Raw genomic sequence first — 25,200 nt, 5'->3', positions numbered from 1 at the left:
AGTATTAAAAGTAGCATCATCTGCCTGAGTAGCCTGTCCTGTGCGTAAAGTGGACAATATACACCTGCGTAGGAACGTGATCCGCACATGTGCAGAAGCTTTGGACTAAAGATCCCCAAATGGTCAGATCCGCAACCACTCCATAATAATAATGCATTTCAGCCAAAGTAAACATTTGAATGGGATTCTGTATAGTGGGTGGTGTATTGCATTGCATTCCAAATATAACATGTTTCAATGGGAAAGAAAAGCGGTTGGGAAGGGAGAATAGACAAGAACATTTGGTCTCCATTTTTTATTATAAGCCACTTGATCACACATTCCGGCTTCCAGAAAAAAAAGGCAGAGGAATAGATGAAGACAGACAGGGAGAGAAGTGGAAAAGACGCCAATCTCTCCCTCTCCGACATTTTCCAAACTCGACCAAGAGCAGTTTTTCAAACTAAGCAGATTTATTTGTTGAACTTTTTCATCCTCTGGTCCAGGGCAGCAAAGTTCTCTTCTACCGACAGGAGATTCTCCTTCATGGTCGCCTGCACCTGGGAGGGGGATATGTTAACAGAGTCAATGCCTGTACAGTAGGGGAGACCGGCAGCAATAGCGACAAGGGACAATTGAAACACCTTCAATTTGCCCAAACAGAAACATGCTAGAGTGATGAAATTCACTCAGCACATTTCCTTTTAGATTCTCTCCCTGCTTTCACCCAAATCTCACTATTTGCATGTTTTATGGGTGAAATAAAATGTTTCCACTGGCTGCATTGTTCTTACTGTCCTGAGCATAAACATCAAATAATTCAAACAAACATAACTTAATCACTATTTTAGCTAAACATTTACATTTAGCACTTGTTTTTTGCTAGGCATATGGTTTTATCATGGTTGCAAGGGTTTGGGGCAATTGTAACAGTGTTAATGACCCTGAGCCAAGCAGCCTAATTATGAAAACAAGTGATTTTAACTAAGATTGTATGAATTATACAAATACTAACTTAAGTCTTTGGGGCTGGTAGAGTATCAAAATTGTAAACAGATATAATCTGGGCACCATCAAACTAAAGACGTTTTAAGTAACCGAATGGCCATGCACAAACAGGGGTGTCATTGTAAATATTGGTAAAGTATAGTGCTTTCAGAAAATACTCAAACATTGTTGTTACAAAGCTCTGTCAAGTTAGTCGTTGATCATTTCTAAATTGTCAAAGTCTTGCCATAGATTTAAGTCAATTTAAGTCAAAACTGTAACTGGGCCACTCAAGAACATTCGATGTCTTGGTAAGCAACTCCTGTTTATATTTGGCCTTGTGTTTTAGGTAATTTTACTCTAGGATTTTGCCTGTACTTAGCTATATTCTTTTTATCCCCAAAACTCTCTAGTACTTGCCAATGACAAGCATATCCATAACATGATGCAGCCACCACCATGCTTGAAAATATGAAGTGTGGTACTCAGTGATGTTTTGGCCCAAACATAACGCTTTGTATTCAGGACAAAACGTTTACTTCATTGCCACATTTTTTTGCAGTGGCTTATTTCAAACAGGTGCGTGTTATGGAATATTTCCTTCTTTTCACTCTGTAATTTGTTAGCATTGTGGAGTAACTACAATACCGTTGATCCATCCTCTTATCTCCTATCACAGCCATTAAACCAACTGTTTTAAAATCACCATTGGCCTCATGGTGAAATCCCTGAGCGGTTTCCTTCCACTCTGGCAGCTGAGTTAGGAAAGGCGCCTGTATCTTTGTAATGACTGGGTGTATTGATACACCATCCAAAGTGTAATTAATAAATCCACCATGCTCAAGGGATATTCAATGTCTGCTTTTTTTTTTTTTACCCGTCTACCACTGCAATATCATTAAGCAATACAACCTGAGCTTGGACAGATTATTATGCCTTGCCGACACCACTCTGCTGTTTATGATCACTCATGACCTTGCCCCACCACCTCTTAAGCAGTTTGTTACATATTGCAAGGATAATACAAGGACGACAAAAGCGTCTCGCTTTTTTAAATCTGGGATCTTTTATTTCAGCTGATGAAACCCGGGACCAACACTTTACATGTTGTGGTTAAAGCATTGTATACTTTAGGGTAACATCAAGAGAATGCAAGAGGGGACATTAAAATACGCACGCATGACATTGAAATACGCTTTGATGCGTTGTTTTATCATGCGTGTTGTGTTTGTAAGTCGCTCTGGATAAGAGCGTCTGCTAAATGACTTAAATGTAAATGTATATTTTTGTACTCACATACAGTACCAGTCAATTTTGGATACACCTACTCATTCCAGTGTTTTTATTGTTACTATTTTCTACATTGTAGAACACTAGTGAAGACAAACTATGAAATAACACATGGAATCATGTAATAACCAAAAAAGTGTGAAACAAAACAAAATATATTTTATATTAGAGATTCTTCAAAGCAGCGACCCTTTGCCTTTATGACAGCTTTGCACAATTGGCATTCTCTCAACAGGCTACGTGGGGTAGTAACCTGTAATGCATTTCAATTAACAGGTGTACCTTGTTGAGGGTTCATTTGTTGAATGTGTCCTTCTTAATGTGTTTGAGCAGTCAGTTGTGACAAGGTAGGGTTGGTATACAGAAGATAGTCCATATTATGGCAAGACCAGCTCAAATAAGCAAAGAGAAACAACAGTGCATCGTTACTTTAAGACATGAAGGTCAGTCAAACTGGAAAATGTCAAGAACTTTGAAAGTTTCTTCAAGTGCAGTCACAAAAACTATAAAGCCCTATGATGAAACTAGCTCTCGTGAGGACTGCCACAGGAAAGGAAGACCCAGAGTTACCTCTACTGCAGAGGATAAGTTCATTAGAGTTAAAAGTGCACCTCAGATTGCAGCCCAAATAAATTATTCAGAGTTCAAGTAACAGACCTCTCAGCATCAACTGTTCAGAGGAGACTGCGTGAATCAGGCCTTCGTGGTCAAATTGCTGCAAAGAAACCACTACTAAAAAGACGAGACTTGCTTGGGCCAAGAAACACGAGCAATGGCCATTAGACCGGTGGAAATCTGTCCTAATTTGAAATTTTTGGGTTCCAACCGCCGTGTCTTTGTGAGACGCAGAGTAGGTGAACGGATGATCTCCGCATGTGTGGTTCCCACTGAAGCATGGAGGTGGTGCGATGGTTCTTTTCTGTTGACAGATTTATTTATAATTGAAGGTACACTAATCGCTGCAGAATGCTGTGGCAGCCATGCTGGTTACGCCATCCCATCTGGTTTGTGTTTACTGGGAATATCATTTGTTTTTCAACAGGACAATGACCCAACACACACCTCCAGGCTGTGGAAGGGCTATTTGACCAAGAAGGAGAGTGATGAATGCCGCATCAGATTACCTGGCTTCCACAATCACCATACCTCAACCCAATTGAGATGGTTTGGGATGAGTGGGACCGCAGAGTGAAGGAAAAGCAGCCAACGAGTGCTCAGCATATGTGGGAACTCCTTCAAGACTGTTGGAAAAGCATTCCAGGTGACTACCTCGTGAAACTGGTTGAGAGAATGCAAAGCTGTCATCATCAAGGCAAACGGTGGCTACTTTGAAGAATCTAAAATATATATAACATTCTTTTGGTTTCTAAATGATTCCATGTGTTATTTCATTTTTCCCAACTTTATTTAACCAGGTAGGCAAGTTGAGAACAAGTTCTCATTTACAATTGCGACCTGGCCAAGATAAAGCAAAGCAGTTCGACACATAACACAGTTACACGGAGTAAAACAAGCATACAGTCAATAACACAGTAGAAAAATAAGTCTATATACAATGTGAGCAAATGAGGTGAGATAAGGGAGGCAAAAAGGCAAAAAAAGGCCATGGTGGCAAAGTAAATACAATATAGCAAGTAAAACACTGGAATGGTAGATTTGCAGTGGAAGAATGTGCAAGGTAGAGATAGAAATAATGGGGTGCAAAGGAGCAAAATAAATAAATAATTACAGTAGGGGGAGAGGGAGTTTGGGCTAAATTATAGATGGGCTATGTACAGGTGCAGTAATCTGTGAGCTGCTCTGACAGCTGGTGCTTAAAGTTGGTGAGGGAGATAAGTGTGTCCAGTTTCAGAGATTTTTGTAGTTCGTTCCAGTCATTGGCAGCAGAGAACTGGAAGGAGAGGCAGCCAAAGAAAGAATTGGTTTTGGGGGTGACCAGAGAGATATACCTGCTGGAGCGCGTGCTACAGGTGGGTGGAGCTATGGTGACCAACAAGCTGAGATAAGGGGGAACTTTACCTAGCAGGGTCTTGTAGATGACCTGGAGCCAGTGGGTTTGGCGACGAGTATGAAGCGAGGGCCAGCCAACGAGAGCATACAGGTCGCAGTGGTGGGTAGTATATGGGGCTTTGGTGACAAAACGGATGGCACTGTGATAGACTGCATCCAATTTATTGAGTAGGGCATTGGAGGCTATTTTGTAGTTTTACAAGGGTATGTTTGGCAGCATGAGTGAAGGATGCTTTATTGTGAAATAGGAAGCCAATTCTAGATTTAACTTTGGATTGGAGATGTTTGATGTGAGTCTGGAAGGAAAGTTTACAGTCTGACGAGACACCTAGGTCTTTGTAGTTGTCCACGTATTCTAAGTCAGAGCCGTCCAGAGTAGTGATGTTGGACAGGCGGGCAGGTGCAGGCAGTGATCGGTTGAAGAGCATGCATTTAGTTTTACTTGTATTTAAGAGCAATTGGAGGCCACGGAAGGAGTTATGGCATTGAAGCTCGCCTGGAGGGTTGTTAACACAGTGTCCAAAGTAGGGCCAGAAGTATACAGAATGGTGTCGTCTGCGTAGAGGTGGATCAGAGACTCACCAGCAGCAAGAGTGAAATCATTGATGTATACAGAGAAGAGAGTCGGTCCAAGAATTGAACTCTGTGGCACCCCCATAGAGACTGCCAGAGGCCCGGACAACAGGCCCTCCGATTTGACACACTGAACTCTATCAGAGAAGTCGTTGGTGAACCAGGCGAGGCAATCATTTGACAAACCAAGAAACCAACCAATCATAGTTTTGACATCTTCACTATTATTCTACAATGTAGAAAATAGTAAAAAAGAAAAACCCTGAGTAGGTGTCCAAACTTTTTACATGTACTACTGTATATTTATCCATCCACCCACCCAACCACCCACATTTTAAATAGTGTGCTATATTGTAGCATTGTAATGATGATTGTTTTCTACCCAGGGACGACAGATTAAAATTAGCTGTCTAGCTAAATCTGGTGCAATGTACATGGTCCCTGACATACAGGGCATTCAAAGTATTCAGACCCCTTCCCTTTTTCCACATGGTGACGTTAGAGCCATATTCTAAAATTAATTAAATAACTCAATCTACACACAATACCCCATAATGACGAGGTGAATTTTAAAAAATTGCAAATGTGTTTTTAAATCAAATCGAAATACCTTATTTACATACTTATTCAGACCCTTTGCGATGAGACTTCAAATTGAGTTCAGGTGCATCCTGTTTCAATTGATCATCCTTGAGATGTTTCTACAACTTGGAGTCCACCTGTGGTGGATTGTTTGGACATGATTTGGAAAGGCACACAAATCAAATTAATTTATATAGCCCTTCGTACATCAGCTGATATCTCAAAGTGCTGTACAGAAACCCAGCCTAAAACCCCAAACAGCAAGCAATGCAGGTGTAGAAGCACACCTGTCTATATAAGGTCCCACAGTTGATAGTGCATGTCAGAGCAAAATCCAAACCATGATGTCGAATGAATTGTCAGTAGAGCTCGAGACAGCATTGAGTCGAGGCACAAATCTGGGGAAGGGTACCAAAAAAATCTCTGCAGCATTGAAGGTCCCCAAAAACACAGTGGCCTACATCATTCTTAAATGGAATAAGTTTGGAACCACCAAGACTCTTCCTAGAGTTGGCCGCTCAGCTAAATTGAGCAATCGGGGGAGAAGGGCCTTGGTCAGGGAGGTGACCAAGAACCCGATGGTCACTGACAGAGAGCCAGAGTTACTCTGTGCAGATGGATGAACTTTCCAGAAGGACAATCCTCTCTGCAGCACTCCATCAATCTGGTCTTTATGGTACAGTGGACAGACTGAAACCACTCCTTAGTAAAAGGCACATGACAGCCTGCTGAACTCTTTGGCCTGAATGCCAAGAATCATGTCGAGGAAACCTGGCACCATCCTGTGGGGATGTTTTTCAGCAGCAGGGACTGGTAGACTAGTCAGAATCAAGGGAAAGATGAACGGAGCAAAGTACAGAAAGATCCTTGAAAACCTGTTCCAGAGCGCTCAGGACCTCAGACTGAATCGGAGTTTAACCTTCGGAAAGGACAACGACCCTAAGCACACAGCCAAGACAACACAGTAGTGGCTTCGGGACAAGTAAGGCATGATATACAGCGCATTCGGACAGGATCGAAGGTTCACCTTCAAAACAAGACAACGACCCTAAGCACTCAGCCAAGACAACGCAGGAGTGGCTTCTGGACAAGTCTCTGAATGTCCTTGAGTGGCCCAGCCAGAGCCCGGACATGAACCCAATCGAACATCTCTAGAGAGACCTGAAAATAGATGTGCAGTGACGCTTCCCAGCCAACCTCAGAGTTTGAGAGGATCTGCAGAGAAGAATGGGAGAAACTCCCCAAATACAGGTGTGCCACGCTTGTAGCGTCATACCCAAAAAGATTTGAGGCTGTAATCGCTGCCAAAGGTGCTTCATCAAAGTAGTGAGTAAAGGGTCTGAATACTTATGTAAATGTAATATTTCCGTTGTTTACAAATTTGCAAAAATATATAAAACCCTGTTTTTGCTTTGTGAATATGGGGTATTGTATGTAGATTTGTGTGGGGGGGACATTTAATCGATTTCAGAATAAGGCTGGACCTTAACAAAATGGTCTGAATACTTTCCGAATGCACTGTAAACAAATAAATAACAACAGGTTCCCTTCTTTGCGATCCATTTAAAAATCTCCCTGGTGTTTGTTGTCGAATCTGTGTGTGAAATTCACTGCTCGACTGAGGGACCTTAGAGATAATTGTATGTGTGGGGTACAGAGATGGGGTAGTCATTTAAAAATCATGTTGAACACTATTGTTGCACACAGTGAGTCCATGCAACATATGTGACTTGATAAGCAAATTTTGTCCTGAACTTATTTAGGCCTGCCATAATAAAAGGGGTTGAATACCTAGATGAGACATTTCAGCTTTTTATTACATTTATAAAAATGTGTGTAGGCCAGTGACACAAAAGCTCAATTTAAATCCATTTTAAATGTAGGCTATAACACAACAAGATGTGGAAAAAGTCAAGGGATGTGAAGGCACTGTACATAAAAAGACTTCCATTTCTTGCAAAATCATTACATACGTCTATGGTAATTCATAAACAATGATTTTAAGTTAAGTGCATTTATTTGGTTTAATGTATTGAATGGACAGGCTGTCTAGCTACACAAGAGTAAGACCTTTTGTCAACAAAAAAAAGACAATGCATGATGTACAGGTGACACCATGGGGATCAAGTACATGGACATGTTTGTCCCGGGTAGACAAGAGAACTTTATTACCCTTTCCACACCATCATTTCACATTCAGCACAGTTCCAGCAACTATGATGGATGGGTAAACAGACAAGTGCAGTACAGTTCAGCTCAATACAGTGTGAAAGGTACAAGAGCTCAGTCATGTAAAGGTCACGTCAGTCCCAGCAGCAGTCCTACCAACCTGTGAGAGCAGTGTGAAATGTGTCCCACAGCAGAGTGATGTAGTGTTTCCTACCTGTGAGAGCAGTGTTCCGTTGTCCTTCAGAGAGTTGTTGATCATCTGCTGGGTGGTGTCCAGGTGGGTCAGCAGCTGACCAAACTGCATGGCTATAGAGAGACTAAGACTTATGAGTCAGGTCATCACAGACAGACACTGTCCATCAGAGTTAAGCAATCTGCATTACTATAGCTTCATTTACACAGGCAGCCCAATTCTGATATTTTGACCAATCAGATATTTTGCCAATAATTGTCAGATAATAAATATCAGATTTGGGCTGCCTGTGTAAATCGCAGCCAGCGAGTCAAGCCTAGTCCCAAAAGAGCAAAATTCTAGCCGAATCCAGTGCAACTCAAATAACAATTTGTTTGCCAAAAGTATGGACACCGGGTGAGATTGTCAGGTTATTACTAGGGTTGTTACAGTCATGGCTTTTTGGATGATCGTAATTGGCCAGCCAAATGACCATGGTCTCCGTAATAACCTTTCGAATAGCAAAACATTTTTTTTTTTTACAGCATGTGCTCCTGACTGCATGTACTGCCATAGAAACAGAAAGGGTGTCTCAATTCAAGTCAATGATTGCATAATGGGTGGACTGGCAGCCATTGCGAGTGTTCCCAGAGGAGCAAAGCAGGAAGTGTACCTATCAATATGTGAAGTGATTTGTAGATTCGACTGACATAACAAAAAATTCTAAATAAATACAGTACATTCCACGTGCCACATCAGTAATCATTTGAATGAACTTCTTCTATATTACATGGAAATGTCAATACTAGGCAGCCATTGCGAGTGTACAAATGAGTCTACCAGTCAAACCAGTAGGTCCCTTAGGTACTCTGGAACTGGCATTTAACTATCCCAAAGCCTAGGACTGGACGCATTGGACAGGCAGCCTTTAGTTATGCGTTTAATTGCTATATTGTAATTATTTCGCCACTATGGCCTATTTATTGCCTTACCTCCGTTATCCTACCTCATTTGCACACACTGTATATATACTTTTATTTCATGTGTAACTCTGTGTTTGTGTTGCACTGCTTGGCCAGGTCACAGTTGTAAATGAGAACTTGTTCTCAACTGGCCTACCTGGTTAAATAAATAAATATAAATATATATATATAAATAAATATATATATATATATAAATAAATATAAATAAATATATATAAATAAATATATATAAATAAATATATATATAAATAAATAAATATATAAATAAATATATAAATAAATAAATAAATATATATATATATATAGAATAGCTTGCCAGAAAACATGAGGGGGGGGCAAAACTGTGGACATATTTAAAAGAGATCTTAAAAAACATGTTTAGCTTTACTTTTCCTTCAGGAGCTTTTTAGTTGTTCAGTTTGTCATTCTTTTTTTTCTTTTTTTTATCTTGTTGTATAGTAAATATTTCAGCTTTTATTTTCATTGTTAGTTTTTTCCTGTAAAGCACATTGTGTTGCATTCCATGTCTGAAATGTGCTGTATAAATAAAGCTTTATTTTATTTGTTGCTTACTTCAGCAAGGAGCAACAAAGTTTCATCACGTTGTTCAGAGTCCATGTTACCTCAGAAACCGACTCAACCGCACAAATGTCCGGCTTCCGTCACCTGTTTGTTCCCCCAACCCCGTATTTTTTTACGGTTATTTTATTTTCATGTCCTTATCCATAACCGTCAGTTACACAGTAATGGAACCAGCCTTAGTTATTACCTTCTTCATGCAACTCTTTGACAGCCATGAGCCTCTGCACCACCTGAGGCAGAGAGGTTGCCATGGCGTCCCACTTCTGCACCACGTCATACAGCTGAGACACCTGACAGACAACATAACAGTTATCGGAATAATATAAATTAAATAATAGTTAATGGAACAAGTTGCAGACCAAATAATGATACGGTCGGGTGTGAACAATATTGATTGACAGCAGAACGAGTTGCTGTAAAATGCAGTCGGAATAATTATATGGTTAGTAGTGGATTGTCTGGGTTTGATCAATAGGGCATAGTTTGTGCCAATAGTTTTTCCTGGTCAGCCCACAATTACTTGAAAAATGTTGCGTGAAATAGTCCTAAGATGCGGTATAAAGTTCACATTTTACAAGTTGACATAAAAACCAGGTAGTTACTGACCTTGTTTTGTGTATCAGCATCTTCGATGGCTGCCTTGTGCTTTGCAATCTCATTCATCTTCCCCAGGACACTCTATACATAGACAACACAAAATCACCACATGTACATAAGTGTAGTATTGCAGTACGACAACAAATGGTGTTGGTTGTCAAGGTCCCTCCAGGCCTTCTGACAACTAGAAGCGGCAAGACACACAGTGTGGAGTAGGCTGAAGTTGCCCCAGACACTGATCCGTTTTGTATTTGCCTCTGCAATGGTAAAGGTGTGTTAACCTGCAGTCTGGCCTCTATCTGGTCCAGAGTGGCTGAGTCCAGAGCACTGACCCGCGCCTGCAGCAGCTCCATGGTGTCCTGGGAGGTGGGGGAGACAGCATGGAGAAGAGAAAGAGGGAGATGGAAAGGGGGGGAGAGAGAGAGACAGTCACAAGGTTAACAGGGATTCATTGGCTTCCAATCATGACCACGAAGTGAGTGAAGTTGTGGTTATGTAGGTTGAACTTAATAATATTGAGTAATTCTGCCTCAGTACCAAACAGTGATTGATGACACAGATAGAATGTCTCAAAATCAGTCAAAGGGTTAACAGTGATTGACGATATGGGTGGAGTTCAGTACTGAAAAAAAGAGTGCAGAAGAGACTCACCATGAGACTGCTTCCCTGCACCCCAGCACTCAGAGGACCCAGTTTGTCTGATCCAGAGCCCACAGCAGTCTCCAGCTCTGCAAGCCGCTTCTCCAGCTCTGCCATCTACACACAGGAGAGATGGAGAATTAACTACCAAATCACGTAACAAAGACAAATAATTTAGTCAACAGACCTCACACACCTAACATTACATCACCAACCCATCTAGCACAACAGACACAAAAGCTAACACTCATTGAGCTCTCCTCACTCACATGCGCATGCACAGCAACTGGTGACCATTTGGCAGACACCCAGGCCCCTTACCTTGGCAGCGTCTGTGAACTTCTCCTGCTCTGGCCGGCTGTGCAGCTCATAGAGCACCACACCATCGGGAGCTTTAGATGCTGCTGAGGCCTTCCCCTCCCCTGTACTCCTCCTACTGCTCCTCGCTGCCTCCAGCTGGGTTAGCAGACGCCTGGGGGTGGAGAGAAACAAATAGAGAACAAAAGGGTGGAGAAGTGAGAGGGAAGGTAAGGAAAAAACATAAGGGGGATAAGAAGACAGTCTTTTACATTTGAGTCACTTAGCAGATGCCCCTATGCAGTGACTTACAGGAGCAATTAGGGTTTAAGTACCTTGTTCAAGGGCACATCATCAGATTTTTCACCTAGTCGGCTCAGGGAACGCTCTTAACCGCTAGGCTTCCTGACACCTTTTAAGTCTTTAATAAGAGCAGCGACTGCCAAGACTAAGTAATATCGTCTCCCTTTCTGACAACTACTGTATGTAACCATTTGAGACTAAATTGCATTTGCTACCATTTTTAATCCCTTCCTACTTCCCTCCCTGTCCTCTCACTTGGCGAGCTCTTCTGGGACCCAGAAGGGAGTCCCTTACCCTCCCTTACTTACTTACTTGGCCAGTGCTCTGTCTGGGTCAGCTAGGTTGATATATGCCTGTGGTCCCAGCAGAGTGTCCAGGTGGGCAGAGACCAGCTGCTGTTTGAGCTGGGCAGCTTGCTGGGCTAGGACTACTGGGGTCAGACGCTCCTCTGCACTGCTATCCTTCGTGGTCGCCTGGGGGAGAGCGAGACAGATGTGAAAAGGGCAACCACTGATTTGGGGTAGGTCTAGGTCAAATGGTGTATACAGTACATAAAGGATGGTTTAAGGGATTCCTGATTTTCCTGTCTGACCTGGATAGTCTAGGCCTAGGGGGTAGGGTGTAAGGGCTAGGAAGCAAACAGGTTGCTTGGAACTGTGTCTGGGCCCTACCTGGATGGTTTCCACCTCATGACTGAGCTCCTGGATCTCATTGACCAGCCGCTGGTACTTCTGCTGGGGGGTTTCCTTCACCCCACAGCCTTCTGCCAACTAGACAGGGAGAAAAGGGGGATTAAGTGAAAGAAGAGGGAGAGGAAAACCAGTTAAAACAGTGAAGCACTTGAACAGACAGCAAAATAACACACGATTAGAATGGAAAAAGGTCTTGACATTGATTTCACAGAAATTCAAGTGTTATTTATATAACTAAGATGATCAATATGAAATTCAATAATGTAGGCCCAGGGTCTACTCACAATCTCATATTCTCCAGACTCATAGCCCACTCTTTTGTTCTTACTGATACAGTCGGAGAAGTCTGGAAGGGACACATTTATTACAGGAAAAAGCAGAATATTAGGTGATTTGTGACCAATTCATGAAATGCCTGATGTCTAGGGCCAGAAGTTTTCCCTGACCCTGTTCGGCGAGCCATGAGTCTTCCTGATCATGTGACTGAGGTTAACTGCTCTGCATATAGACTATATTATAATAATAATAACAATAATAAGATACAATATGCAGGAAAAGTTATTCCAGGTCAGGTCGTGTGGTGAGGGGAAAACTACTGCCCCTACAGTGCATTCGGAAAGTATTCAGACCCCTTGATTTTCCATATGTTGTTTACGTTACAGCCTTATTCTAAAATGGAAAAAAATTAAATCCTCAATCAACACACCATACCCCATATTGACAGAGCAAAAAGAGATGTAGACATTTTTGCAAATGTATTAAAAAACAAAACTGAATTATCACATTTACATAAGAATTCAGACCCTTTACTCATCACTTTGTTGAAGTACCTTTGGCAGCGATTACAGCCTCGAGTCTTCTTGGGTATGACGCTACAAGCTTGGCACACCTGTATTTGGGGAGTTTCTCCCATTCTTCTCTGCAGATCCTCTCAACCTCTGTGAGGTTGGATGGGGAGCGTCACTGCACAGCTATTTTCAGGTCTCTCTAGAGATGTTCGGTTTGGTTCATGTCCGGGCTCTGGCTGGGCCACTCAAGGACTTGTCCTGAAGCCACTCCTGCGTCGTCTTGACTGAGTGCTTCGGGTCGTTGTCCTGTTTGAAGGTGAACCTGTCTGAGGTCCTGAGCACTCTGGAACAGGTTTTCAAGGATCTTTCTGTACTTTGCTCCGTTCATCTTTCCCTTGATCCTGACTAGTCTCCCAGTCCCTGCTGCTGAAAAACATCCCCACAGCATGATGCTGCTGCCACCACGTTTCACCGTAGGGATTGGTGCCAGGTTTCCTCCAGATAAGACGCTTGCCATTGAGGCCAAAAATAATTCAATCTTCATCAGACCATAAAAATACTGCTTCACGTGGTCAGAGTCCTTTAGGTGCTTTTTGGCAAACTTCAACTGGGCTGTCATGTGCCTTTTTACTGAGGATTGGCTTCTGTCTGGCCATTCTACCATAAAAGGCCTGATTGGTGGAGTGCTGCAGAGATAGTTGTCCTTCTAGAAGGTTCTCCCATCTCCACAGAGGAACTCTGGAGCTCTGTCAGAGTGAGCATTGGGTTCTTGGTCACTTCCCTGACCAAGGCCCTTCTCCCTCTATTGTTATTTTGGCCGTGTGGCCAGCTCAACGAAAAGTCTTGGTGGTTCACAACTTTTTCCATTGAAGAATGATGGCCACTGTGTTCTTGGGGACCTTCAATGCTGCAGACATTTTTTGGTACCCTCCCCAGATCTGTGCCTGGACACAATCCTGTGTCTGAGCTCTACGGACAATTCCTTCGACCTCATGGCTTGGAGTTTGCTCTGCCATGCACCGTCAACTGTGGGACCTTACACACCTGTCTACCGTACCAATAAAATTTAAATTTACCGCAGGTAAAGTTATAGAAACATCAAGGATGATCAATGGAAACAGGATGCACCGGAGCTCAATTTTGAGTCTCATAGCAAAGGGTCTGAATACTTATGTAAATAAAGTAACGGTTACTTGTTTATGCAAAAATAATATTTAAAACAACTGTTTTCGCTTTGTCATTATGGGGTATTGTGTGTAGATTGAAGATGAACAAAAACAAATGTAATGCATTTTAGAATAAGGCTGTAACTTAAAATGTGGAAAAAGTCAAGGGGTCTGAATGCACTGTATATCATGCCTGGACATCCAGCTGTTGGATGTAGTAGACTGACCGATTCCTTTAGTACTGACGCGTTTGTCCTTGAACTTGTCGTAAGCTGCATTAGGGTTGACCACAATCCTCTCCACACTGTCACTGCACAGCTCTTCCTGTTATGGAGGGAGGCACCCAGAGAGAACGTAATGTCAGATACACCACAGGAATACGCAACAGACACAGGCTGCATCTCAGCTCTCTTTATACTATTGAGATGCAGCCATATTCTTCACTTTCGCGTCTCCAATCCACTCAGAGATCTTACCAGCCAATCTCGACAGTCGCATATGTACACATGGTTTGGGAATAGAGAGGTATGCGAGTGGATCGAGGGCAAAATTATTCTTAAGGATTGATTCCCAGTTGATTGATAGATTGATGGGTATTTCTGCTGTTAGTGTTCTAACCATGGGCCATCTGTCACACTGACTCTTTAAATATGATCTGGGAACTAGTCCTATGCATCTGTACAACCAGAACCATTAGATGTGTACATCCAGCCTCCAGAATTTATTTATTGTACAGGGCTCATGCACCAGATTCTAGCCACAAAACGAATTGTCATCTGTAGTCTTTAACAGTCAATACATTAAACCAGTCACAAAGATACAGCTCAATGAAGAGTTTATTCACACGGTTTGAAAGAGGACCCCAGTGAGATGCCAATCAACGACAGCTCACACACACACACACACACACACACACACACACACACACACACACACAGTTGGAGAAACCAGTCTATTCTCCAGGAAGGAAAACCGAAATGGCTGATTTATGATTTGATCAGGAAAAGAGAAACAATTTAATCCTGAACACAAAGGTATGAAGGCATGGCATGGATGGTTTCAACTGGGTCCACAATCAACGGGGGAAGTATTGAGAAATTCGGATGACTGACGTGTCCAAAGTAAACTTCCTTGTTACTCAGGCCCAGAAGCTAGGATATGCATATAATTGGATAGAAAACTCTGAAGTTTCTAAAACTGTTAAAATAATGTCTGCGAGTATAACATACCTGATATAGCAGGCAAAAACCCGAGGAGAATCCAGAATTATTATTTATTTTTAGGTGTCTGCCCATTCAAATCCTTGTTATTGGGAAAATCAAAGGATTATACCTCCCAGATTGCAATTCCTAGGGCTTCCACTAGATGTCAACAGTCCTTAGAGTTTCAGGCTTGTTTTTTGAAGAATTAGCTAGAATTTGAAGTTTTTCTAGGTGGCTCCCATTTTGGCTGTAGGATTATAGCTCGCGTGGATGAGGGTGCTCACTTTGTTATTTATCTCCGGTAATGAACATACTATTCTCCGTCTTAAATTTTATTGTTTATTTACATATTAGGGTAACTGAGGATTGATTAGAAACATTGTTTGACTTGTTTGGACAAAGTTTAATGGTAACTTTTGGGATTCCTTTGTGTATTACTGAATCAAGCGCGCCAACTAAACTGACTTTTCTGGGACATAAAGATGGACTTTATCGAACAAAACGGCCATTTGATGTGTAGCTGGGACCCTTGGGATTGCAAACAGAGGAAGATCTTCAAAGGTAAGTGATTTATTTTATCGCTATTTCTGACTTTTGTGTCACCTGTGCTGGTTTGGAAAATGTTTCGAATGCTTTTGAGTGTGGGGCGCAGTCCTCAGACAATCGCGTGGTATGCTTTCGCCGTAAACCTTTTTGAAATCTGACAATGCGGCTGGATTAACAAGAAGTTAAGCTTTTAAATTATGTAAAACACCTGCATTTTCAAGAATGCTTAATATTACGATTTTGTATTTTGAATTTGGCGCGCTCCGATTTCACTGGATGTTGTTGAATTTGATCCTGCTAGCGGGATTTCCGCACTAAGTAGACAAGCTCTATTGACCAATGAAACGGAACAACTAATTGTGTAAGAGGGTGTGAAGAGAATGTGGATGGAAAATGAACATTGACTCTGAGGTATCCAAGAACGACTGCTCTACATGAAAATGAACCGCATGCACAGCTGACTGATGGAAGCTATGGGGCTTAAAACCTTAGGAAAATGGTAGGGGGGAGCGAAGAATACAGTAGCATGAAACCCACAGCACATCCTATGGTAGAGTTTGGTTTTAGTTTCAGCCTTTAGCTTATTTGGTATTCAGAGTTTCTCCTGTGGCTTTGGTCTTTCATCTCTGCATGACTTCTATGAGATCAGCTATTACCTGTTAATAAATCCATCTGTGACATGCATCTACTCATTGGAAGAGTCAGACTCCTATCATTAGTTGTTCCGGGAACCTACGACTAATCAAACTTGAAGAGCATCATTCTGGAGCCTCATGCAATTGTGCACTAGGTTGAGTATGAAGTCATCAATGTGTCTAAAGTTCAAATGATCAGCTCACAAAGGGGCTCATGGGATTAATCACCACTAATACAGACAGTAAAAACCGACACACACAGTACAGAGATGCATGCAAAAGACTGACAAGTAGATGTTAGGAGGAAGGGAGGGAGGGAGGGGTAAGTCAGTCAGTCACTGAGGATCTTACCAGCTCCTCAGGTTCCCAAGGAGAGTTAGAGAAAGAGGAAGACCACGGGGGGAAGAGTAGAAAAGAGAGAGAAACACAGATTAATGTGGTTATCACATGCCATGCACAACAGTAGCAGCCAGCCCGTCACTGCCAATAAAGAGAACAGTGTTCTGAGCAAGGCTGACCGTCTGATCATCATGACGTCACGGTTCACTCTCTCTCAGCCCCACAGGGCCTGCGCTGTGGTTACTGTGATACATTAGCAGCATTGGTTATAGACTGTTGACGTCACAAATCATACAGTACACACAGAATGTGTGACTGATATCCTGTGTGTGTAGGCAACATATGGCCTGAGCCCCTCACCATTTACTGAAGCCTCTAATCCTGTACTTGGTATTGTTAGCATCATGTAGTCAGTGGAAGGAGGGGATTGTCAGGAGGGAAAAGCCATTTCTGAGCCCCTAAGTCAAAGACGCGATGGTTAGAAAGAAAATAGGTTTAGCGCCGTGAAGTAAATAAACTCAACCGAGTGCAACACCCATCCATTAAGACACTGTGTGGGTATGATGAAATCCCGATGGTCTTCAGATATTAAAAGTAGGCTTATGCATATCTGCAATTGACATTCTGAATGGTTTCAGTGTGTGTTGCAGTATCACACCTAGTGTTTGATAAGCAATGTAGTTCCTAACAATCTTTAGTTACTAAGCTTCTGTTAACATGTACACTGTTATGAATGGGCGAAAGGGATGTTAAAACAAATACATTAGCAGATCTCTTAACAGCACACCCAATAACAGAGACATCTTAGATTCAATATCCTCTGACGTGCTACAATTCTGTCGAGGTGAAAACAGAGGGTTATTAGGCCTACTAAATGTCTTGCATGAACACTAATCAAATGAAAAACACCACTCCCTACAAAAGTGATAAACCATTTGGCCAAGTGCACATTACAAAAAAAATTATAATAAAACAGAATTGATACAGAGCAATGGGACACATTACATCAAGTAAGTAGGCTATTCTCAATTTCCACCCAATCTGAAGAGGGGAAGAAAAGGGGACATGAAGGATTTAACCGCACTGAGACAAAAATAAACTCTTACTTGTACAAACTAGCCTTCCAGGAGGGGTGGGTGGGGAGAGAAGGCAACAACAAGACACGCGGAGGGAGGGGTAGGGTTTGGGATATGGGAGGGAAACCACTATTAGGTTGTAGTGGGAGTCAAACGTCATTTAAGTATGTTCTACAGCAGACTTGATCCATGAGCCAGCATGATGATACAGAGATGCTAATCAATCAACCAACCACTCTGTATCATGCAGTGGTTATCATAGAGGAAGTCATGCTGCTACGCCACAACAGATGATTCTAAAACTGTATTTGGGGGTTGAAACTCTTCCTTTCGCTCTCCACAATCCCTTCTTTCCTCTCTCCAACTTTCACTCACCGACTCAAACTGTGCCTGGTCATCTTCTGGCAGCTCGCTGGTCTCATATACATCTGGCTCGTTGGACGCCTATGAATACAAAATCATTCCATCAATCAATATTACATTAACATAGCTAGCTACTTGTGTTCTGATTAAGTGATAAAGGCCAAGAAGCCGGTGTTTGGAGGGTATTGGCACGGGTGTTAGGCCCGAGATGAAGTCGAGTTGCCATTTAGTTTCCTTGTTGTGATAGCATAAACTGTGACAAAATATAAATAATTGTCAATGATTTTCCATACTCTGTGGTTTAAGACCGTCAAAATTATCATTCACAATGCTTAATTTGCTATTTAGTTTCTTCATTTGTGTTACGGTTTTCGACCTGTGTTGATTGTCAAAACCTGTGGGTGGGGTTTCGTTAACGTGAGGTGGAAGAGAGGTTAGGTTGCCTGTGCTTGCTAGCAACTGTCACTTTCAGTTTAAAAATATATATGTCAAATAGAAATCAAAACTGGATAGTCTTCAGAGATAGAAGGGAGGGGTTGAGGGTAGCTAAAGGATGGGACTAAAAACAAACAAAAGATAACTAAATGTAAAATATACCGTAATTTCTGGACTATTAAGCACACCTGAATATAAACCGCACCAACTGATTTAAAAAAAAAAAAAAAATGTATTTTGTACATAAATATGCCACACATGTCTATAAGCCACAGGTGCCTACCGGTACATTGAAACAAATTAACTTCACACAGCCTTTAAACGAAACACAGCTTGTAACAAAAATGAAACAGTAGCCTACCAATAAAGTCACTATCTTCCTCCTCCTGTGCACTGAAACCACTGAAGTCATCTCCTTCGGTGTCGGAGTTGAATAGCCTCAGAATTGCTTCATCCGATGTTGGATCGTTTTCATTGTCGCTCTCGTCACTTTCATCCGGAGGCAAATTCCCCGCTGAACTGCCCTCAACAACACGCAGCAGTCCAGCCTTTCGAAACCCGTTGATGAAAGTGGATTTTTTTGACAATGCTCCACCCACTGGCAGATTTGACCGTAAGTGGCTCTTCGCATGCGGCCCGTTTTAGTGAAGGATTTCTCCCAACTTGTCATCCAAGCCTCCCACTGAACACAGAGCGCCACCTTAAATGCACGATTTACAGACGTTGAGTGGCTGCAAATACTTTGTTGTGCCCCCAGGAATCACAGCTGGAATTGAGTTTGTCCTCTTGATGGCTTCTTTCACAGAATCTGTTATGTGGGCCCTCATGCTGTCCAACACGAGCAATGCCTTGTTCTTGTGAAAGAATCCTCCCGGTCGCTTGCCGTAACACTCCGTATGCCATTCATGCATTAGGCCTTCCGTCAGCCATCCTTTCTTGTTGACTTTCATAACAATTCCTCTCGGGAATTTTTCTTTTGGCATCGTCATGCGTTTAAAAATTAACATCGGTGGAAGCTTTTCTCCCGATGCCGTGCAGCTCAGAACACAGGTGAAGTGCGTTTTTTCATGCCCAGTTGTTTTCAGCGTGACGGATGATTCGCCTTTCCCGTTGACAGTCCGAGTGAGAGGCAGGTCAAATGTCAAATGTCAGTGTGAAACCCCACAGAAGAAGAATAGTCAGTGTGTGTGAGAATTTCACGGGAGGGGACTATAAAGCTCAGTGGAGGGGACACGGGGAGCTAATAGTAGCTAGCTAATTATGGTAACATATGCAGCTAGTTACCAGTAAGTTAGATCGCTAGCTGGCTATGAAAAAGGAACTATTGGCTAATGTTAGTTTGCCTGCCCACTGGCACCGGCTAGCATAGCTAGCTGGTTACCTTCACAACAAGACACCTGCTTAGAACACCTTTAGGTACGGTAAGTGGCTTGTAATTTCACATTTGGAAGGTGGATTGAAACAATTCACTGGATAACTAGCTAGCATGGTTATTTTCTACCAGATAGCTAGCAACCTATGATGCACTAAAGTTACTCTACAGGGGGATATATTGGTATGTGGCTATTCAAAAACAAAGGAATTATCTGAAAGTGGTCAGACTATATAGTGCAATATCACATGTGCAATCTAACATTTTATTTTGTTTTAGTTTCCTTTTTTGGCACAGGTCTCACACTGTGTGTTTGTGCTGTCTCCCTCTCTCGGTCGGTCTGTGTGTCCTGTTCACAGGCTCCTCAGTCATGGTTTGAGCCAACCACAGTGCTTGAGCACGAAGCATTCATTGAGGGTTTTAAATGTCTGTACCATCTAACAAAGTAGGAGCAGGCCCATCAAACTTCCCAGAACTGCTGGACCTTTCTGAATTGCTGGGCTGTGACTATTTCACAAAACTGGATTACAGGCAACATTCGCACTGAGCTAAAGGGTAGAGCTGCCGCTTTCAAGGTGCAGGACTCTAACACGGAAGCTTACAAGAAATCCTGCTATGCCCTGCTACGAACAATCAAACAGGCAAAGCGTCAACACAGGGCTAAGATTGAATCATACTACACCGGCTCCGATGCTCGTCTTATGTGGCAGGGCTTGCAAACTATTACAGACTACAAAGGGAAGCACAGCCACGAGTTGCCCAGTGACACGAGCCTACCAGACGAGTTAAATCACTTCTATGCTCACTTCGAGGCAAGCAACACTGAGGCATGCATGGGAGCATCAGCTGTTCCGGACGACTGTGTGATCACGCTCTCCGTAGCCAGCATGAATGAGTAAGACCTTTAAACAGATCAACATACACAAGCCTGCGGGGCCAGACGGATTACCAGGACGTATGCTCCGGGCATGTGCTGACCAACTGGCAGGTGTCTTCACTGACATTTTCAACATGTCCCTGATTGAGTCTGTAAAACCAACATGTTGTTTCAAGCAGACCACCATAGTCCCTGTGCCCAAGAACACAAAGGCAACCTGCCTAAATGACTACAGACCTGTAGCACTCACGTCCGTAGCCATGACGTGCTTTGAAAGGTTGGTAATGGCTCACATCAACACCATTATCTCAGAAACCATAGACCCATGCTAATTTGCATACCGCCCAAACAGATCCACAGATGATACAATCTCTATTGCACTCCACATAAGAGGTCGACCGGTTATGATTTTTCAACGCCGATACCGATACCGATTATTGGAGGACCAAAAAAAAAAAAGACGAAACCGATTAAATCGGCCCATTTTTTTTTGTAATAATGACAATTACAACAAAACTGAATGAACACTTATTTTAACTCAATATAATACATCAATAAAATCAATTTAGCCTCAAGTAAATAATGAAACGTTCAATTTGGTTTAAATAATGCAAAAACAAAGTGTTGGAGAAGAGTGCAATATGTGCAATATGTGTTATGTAAGAAAGCTAATGTTTGAGTTCTTCACTTAGAACATATGAAAGAAAGCTGGTGGTTCCTTTTAACAGGAGTCTTCAATATTCCCAGGTAAGAAGTTTTAGGTTGTAGTTATTATAGGAATTGTAGGAATATTTCCCTCTATACCATTTGTATTTCATATACCTTTGACTATTGGATGTTCTTATAGGCACTTCAGTATTGCCAGTATAACAGTATAGCTTCCGTCCCTTTCCTCGCTCCTCCCTGGGCTCGAACCAGCAACACAACGACAACAGCCACCATCAAAGCAGCGTTACCCATGCAGAGCAAGGGGAACAACTACTAGAAGGCTCAGAGCGAGTGAAGTTTAAAACGCTATTACCGCGCGCTAACTAGCTAGCCATTTCATTTCGGTTACAACAGCCTCATCTCAGGAGTTGACAGGCTTGAAGTCATAAACAGCGCAATGCTTGACGCACAACGAAGAGCTGCTGGCAAAACGCACGAAAGTGCTGTTTGAATGAATGTTTAAGTGCCTGCTTCTGCCTACCACCGCTCAGTCAGATACTTAGATACTTGTATGCTCAGTCAGATTATATGCAACGCAGGACACGCTAGATAATATCTAGCAATACCATCAACCATGTGTAGTTAACTAGTGATTATGTTAAGATTGATTGTTTTTTTACAAGATACATTTAATGCTAGCTAGCACCTTACCTTGGCTCCTTGCTGCACTCGCATAACAGGCAGTCAGCATGCCACACAGTCTCCTCGTGGAGTGCAATGTAAATCGGCCATGATCAGTGTTCAAAAATGCTGATTACCGATTGTTATGAAAACTTGAAATCGGCCCTAATTAATCGGCCATTCCGATTAATCGGTCGACCTCTAGTTTGTACAACCAGCCTCAACCACAGACCACATGTAACCACAACAGCCCAGATATCTACTGTCTTCACCTGCGGGATAATCTGAGACCAGCCACCCGGACAGCTAATTTAACTGAAAAGTATCGGTCTGTAAGCCCACCCTTTAACACCCTTTTGTGGGGGAAAACCTCACTGACTGGCTGGATGGGCCTATGCCCTCACATCACAACCCATGGCTGCGCCCCTGCCCATTAATGTGTATTCCAAAGATTAGGGCCTAATAAATGTATTTAAAATTCACTGATTTCCTAATATGAACTAACTCACTAAAATCATTGAAAATTATGCATGTTGCAGTTATTATTTTTTATCTATATAGATACTAGCCATCATTACTAGTAGCTTGCAGCAAGCATAATGTCCTGTCAGTCTCCCCGTATCCCCTCCCTCAACCGCCTTGCTCACCGACGGGCCTAGCCAGCATAGCAAAGATTATATCCTGAATAACTCAGATAAACTCAGCAAAAAAATAAACGTCCTCTCACTGTCAACTGTGTTTATTTTCAGCATATTTAACATGTGTACATAATTGTATGAGCATAACAAGATTCAACAACTGAGATAGGAATCTGTTCTTAATTTGGCTAGTTAAATAAAAAAAATATGTACCAGGTATAAGGTCATCTTTGAATTATGGGTGTATATGGATCGGCAGCCAAAACAGTACTACAGCGCATGGAAAGGATACAGTCTAGGACCCTGAGATTGTGTGTGGGGGCCTTCAAGACGACACCTGTTGAGGCATTGCAGGTGGATACAGGGATGCAAACTAGTCACCTTTCGGCAAAATTCAGCGTTTTAAAATCCAAAATAGGTAACCTATAATTCAATATCATTTTTGTATTTCAATTTGAATTGTCACAAATAAAATGTATTTCAATCCTGGAAAAGCCATTACAAACATGATATTTTGGGACTGCTCTTATGTCAGAAGATTTGTGTGAGTTAGAATATTTTATTTTAAAAGAAACAACTATTAATGTTAATTTGAAAGACTCTGATATGTTTTATTTTTGATCCAAATGATATGGACCCTGATTTAACTTTCATTGTTAATTCGTTTACCTTTCATGGAAGATTCTTTGTCCATAAAATGAAGTGGGCAGAGAACAAACCCCTCTTCACATTATTTAAGATATAATTGAAATATTATTTTGAAATTATCAGTAAATGTAAAAACAAAAAAAGCAATACGCACCACAAAAGTATTTAACAAATTGACTGTTAGGTTTATGAAATTGTACATTTGTTTTTTTTATATTTGTTGTGTTAATAACTTTTTTTTAAATGCCTAACGTTACATAGCTCAGGATATGTACGCCTACTTCTGTCAAATCACTATTGTAAATATCAGGGATAAAAAGAGATGAAGTGCCAAATTAGTTCCCTGTACTGACTGTAGTCATCAGTTTTATAGCGTGAACCACCCACCCAATGACTGGAACCACCAAAAGCAAATTTCGCTAACTAGCTACTATAGCAGAGCTAGCTTTGGCTGGCCAACATTCAATCACACCACTGGATTAGCTAGCTGCTGCATGATTTGTTAGCCTGACTAATAGCTAGTTAGCCGTCCAAAGACTACGTTTAGAAATGTGATGAGTTGTAGATATGTCTGTTATTTAACGGTCAATTTCAATGCATATAAGAAGTTACCGTTAACTTAGGTCACTAGCTAGTACGATAACGTTATCATATCAGGCTTTTTTTTATCATATCAGGCTAATGTGTGGCAAACCAATGCTAGCTATCAAACGTTTGGATAACTCGTTAAATAGTTAACTAGCTGCCGGGACTCTGTGGTTTTGATGAGAGTTTAGCTAGCATTCATCAAACATCTTATAAACACTTGTGCTTACCTACTAACAACGCGACAATGTGAATAGCAAGCAAGCTAACAAGCCACTTACAATTCCAGGCAAGTTGGCGTATTTGGGATCAGCCATTTGTGAGGATGCAATGACGACACGGGTGGTGGATGAGTAGACAAGAAGGAAAAAAATCTGCCAACGGTCTTTGAAATAGACCGTGTGGACAAGTTTTTACTCCGTTATATAGCTATCACCAACGGAATAAACAAGCAGCAAACGAATCTTCGTCTATGGTATTACGGAAGTCCACAAACATACGTTAGTGGTGGATGCCGCCACCTACTGTACGGGTTAAGTATCCCTCTCATTTTCGAACGTTGCTATGGGCACATATAAACAACGGAAGTAAAGGATTCTACTTCCTCTTTACTTTGTTATTTGTATTAATTTCACCTTTATTTAACCAGGTAGGCCAGTTGAGAACAAGTTCTCATTTACAACTGCGACCGTGCCAAGATAAAGCAAAGCAGTGTGACAAAAAACAATAACACATGGGATAAACAAAAGTACAGTCAATAACAATATTTTAAAAATCAATAAACAGTGTGTGCAAAAGGAGTACGGAGGTAAGGCAATAAATAGGCCATAGTAGCGAAGTAATTACAATTTAGCAAATTAGCACTGGAGTGATAGATGTGCAAGTATAAATACTGGTGTGTAAAAGAGCAAAAAAAGTCAATAAAAACAATAAGGGGATGAGGTAGGTAGTTGGATGTGCTATTTACAGATGGGCTGTGTACAGCTGCAGCGATCGGTGAGCTGCTCAGATAGCTGATAATTACATCTAGTGAGGGAGATATAGGTCTCCAACTTCAGCGATTATTGCAATTCGTCACAGTCATAGCAGAGAACTGGAACGAAAGGTGGCCAAAGTATGTGTTGTCTTTGGGGATGACCCGTGTGATATACCTGCTGGAGCGCGTGTTATGGGTGTGTGTTGTTATGGTGACCAGTGAGCTGAGATAAGGTGGAGCTTTACCTAGAAAAGACTTATAGATGACCTGGAGCCAGTGGGTCTGGCGATGAATATGTAGCGAGGGCCAGCCGACGAGAGCTTACAGGTCGCAGTGGTGGGTGGTATATGGGGCTTTGGTGACAAAACGG

General features: G+C 41.9%; 1 protein-coding gene across 1 annotated transcript; it reads right to left on the bottom strand.

Annotated features, from left to right (window-relative positions):
• Positions 1–280: 280 nt before the first annotated feature.
• On the bottom strand, positions 281–24,350 carry LOC118378333 (dynactin subunit 2). Its single transcript, XM_035765312.2, has 13 exons — positions 24,136–24,350; positions 17,983–18,051; positions 14,037–14,133; positions 12,140–12,201; positions 11,835–11,933; positions 11,476–11,636; positions 10,885–11,035; positions 10,576–10,680; positions 10,206–10,283; positions 9,934–10,005; positions 9,515–9,617; positions 7,805–7,896; positions 281–539 (listed from the first exon to the last, which is right to left on the bottom strand). The coding sequence occupies exons 1-13, from the start codon at positions 24,169–24,171 to the stop codon at positions 453–455; spliced, it is 1,212 nt and encodes a 403-aa protein (XP_035621205.1). The 5' UTR covers positions 24,172–24,350; the 3' UTR covers positions 281–452.
• Positions 24,351–25,200: the final 850 nt, after the last annotated feature.

This window comes from Oncorhynchus keta, chromosome 21 (genome assembly GCF_023373465.1).
Source record: "Oncorhynchus keta strain PuntledgeMale-10-30-2019 chromosome 21, Oket_V2, whole genome shotgun sequence".
In the NCBI taxonomy this organism is placed as follows: Eukaryota; Metazoa; Chordata; class Actinopteri; order Salmoniformes; family Salmonidae; genus Oncorhynchus; species Oncorhynchus keta.
The sequence above is the reverse complement of the archived record's forward strand: the minus strand, read 5'-3'. Positions and strand labels throughout refer to the sequence as shown.

Excerpts from the sequence above, each read along its gene's own strand:
- LOC118378333 (XM_035765312.2), bottom strand. The coding sequence starts at position 24,171 with ATGGCTGATCCCAAATACGCCAACTTGCCTGGAATT. Across the intron at positions 10,681-10,884 it reads AGTTCACAGACGCTGCCAAG|ATGGCAGAGCTGGAGAAGCG; the intron begins GTAAGGGGCCTG and ends TCCTGTGTGTAG. Across the intron at positions 540-7,804 it reads ACGGAACACTGCTCTCACAG|GTGCAGGCGACCATGAAGGA; the intron begins GTAGGAAACACT and ends TCCCCCTCCCAG.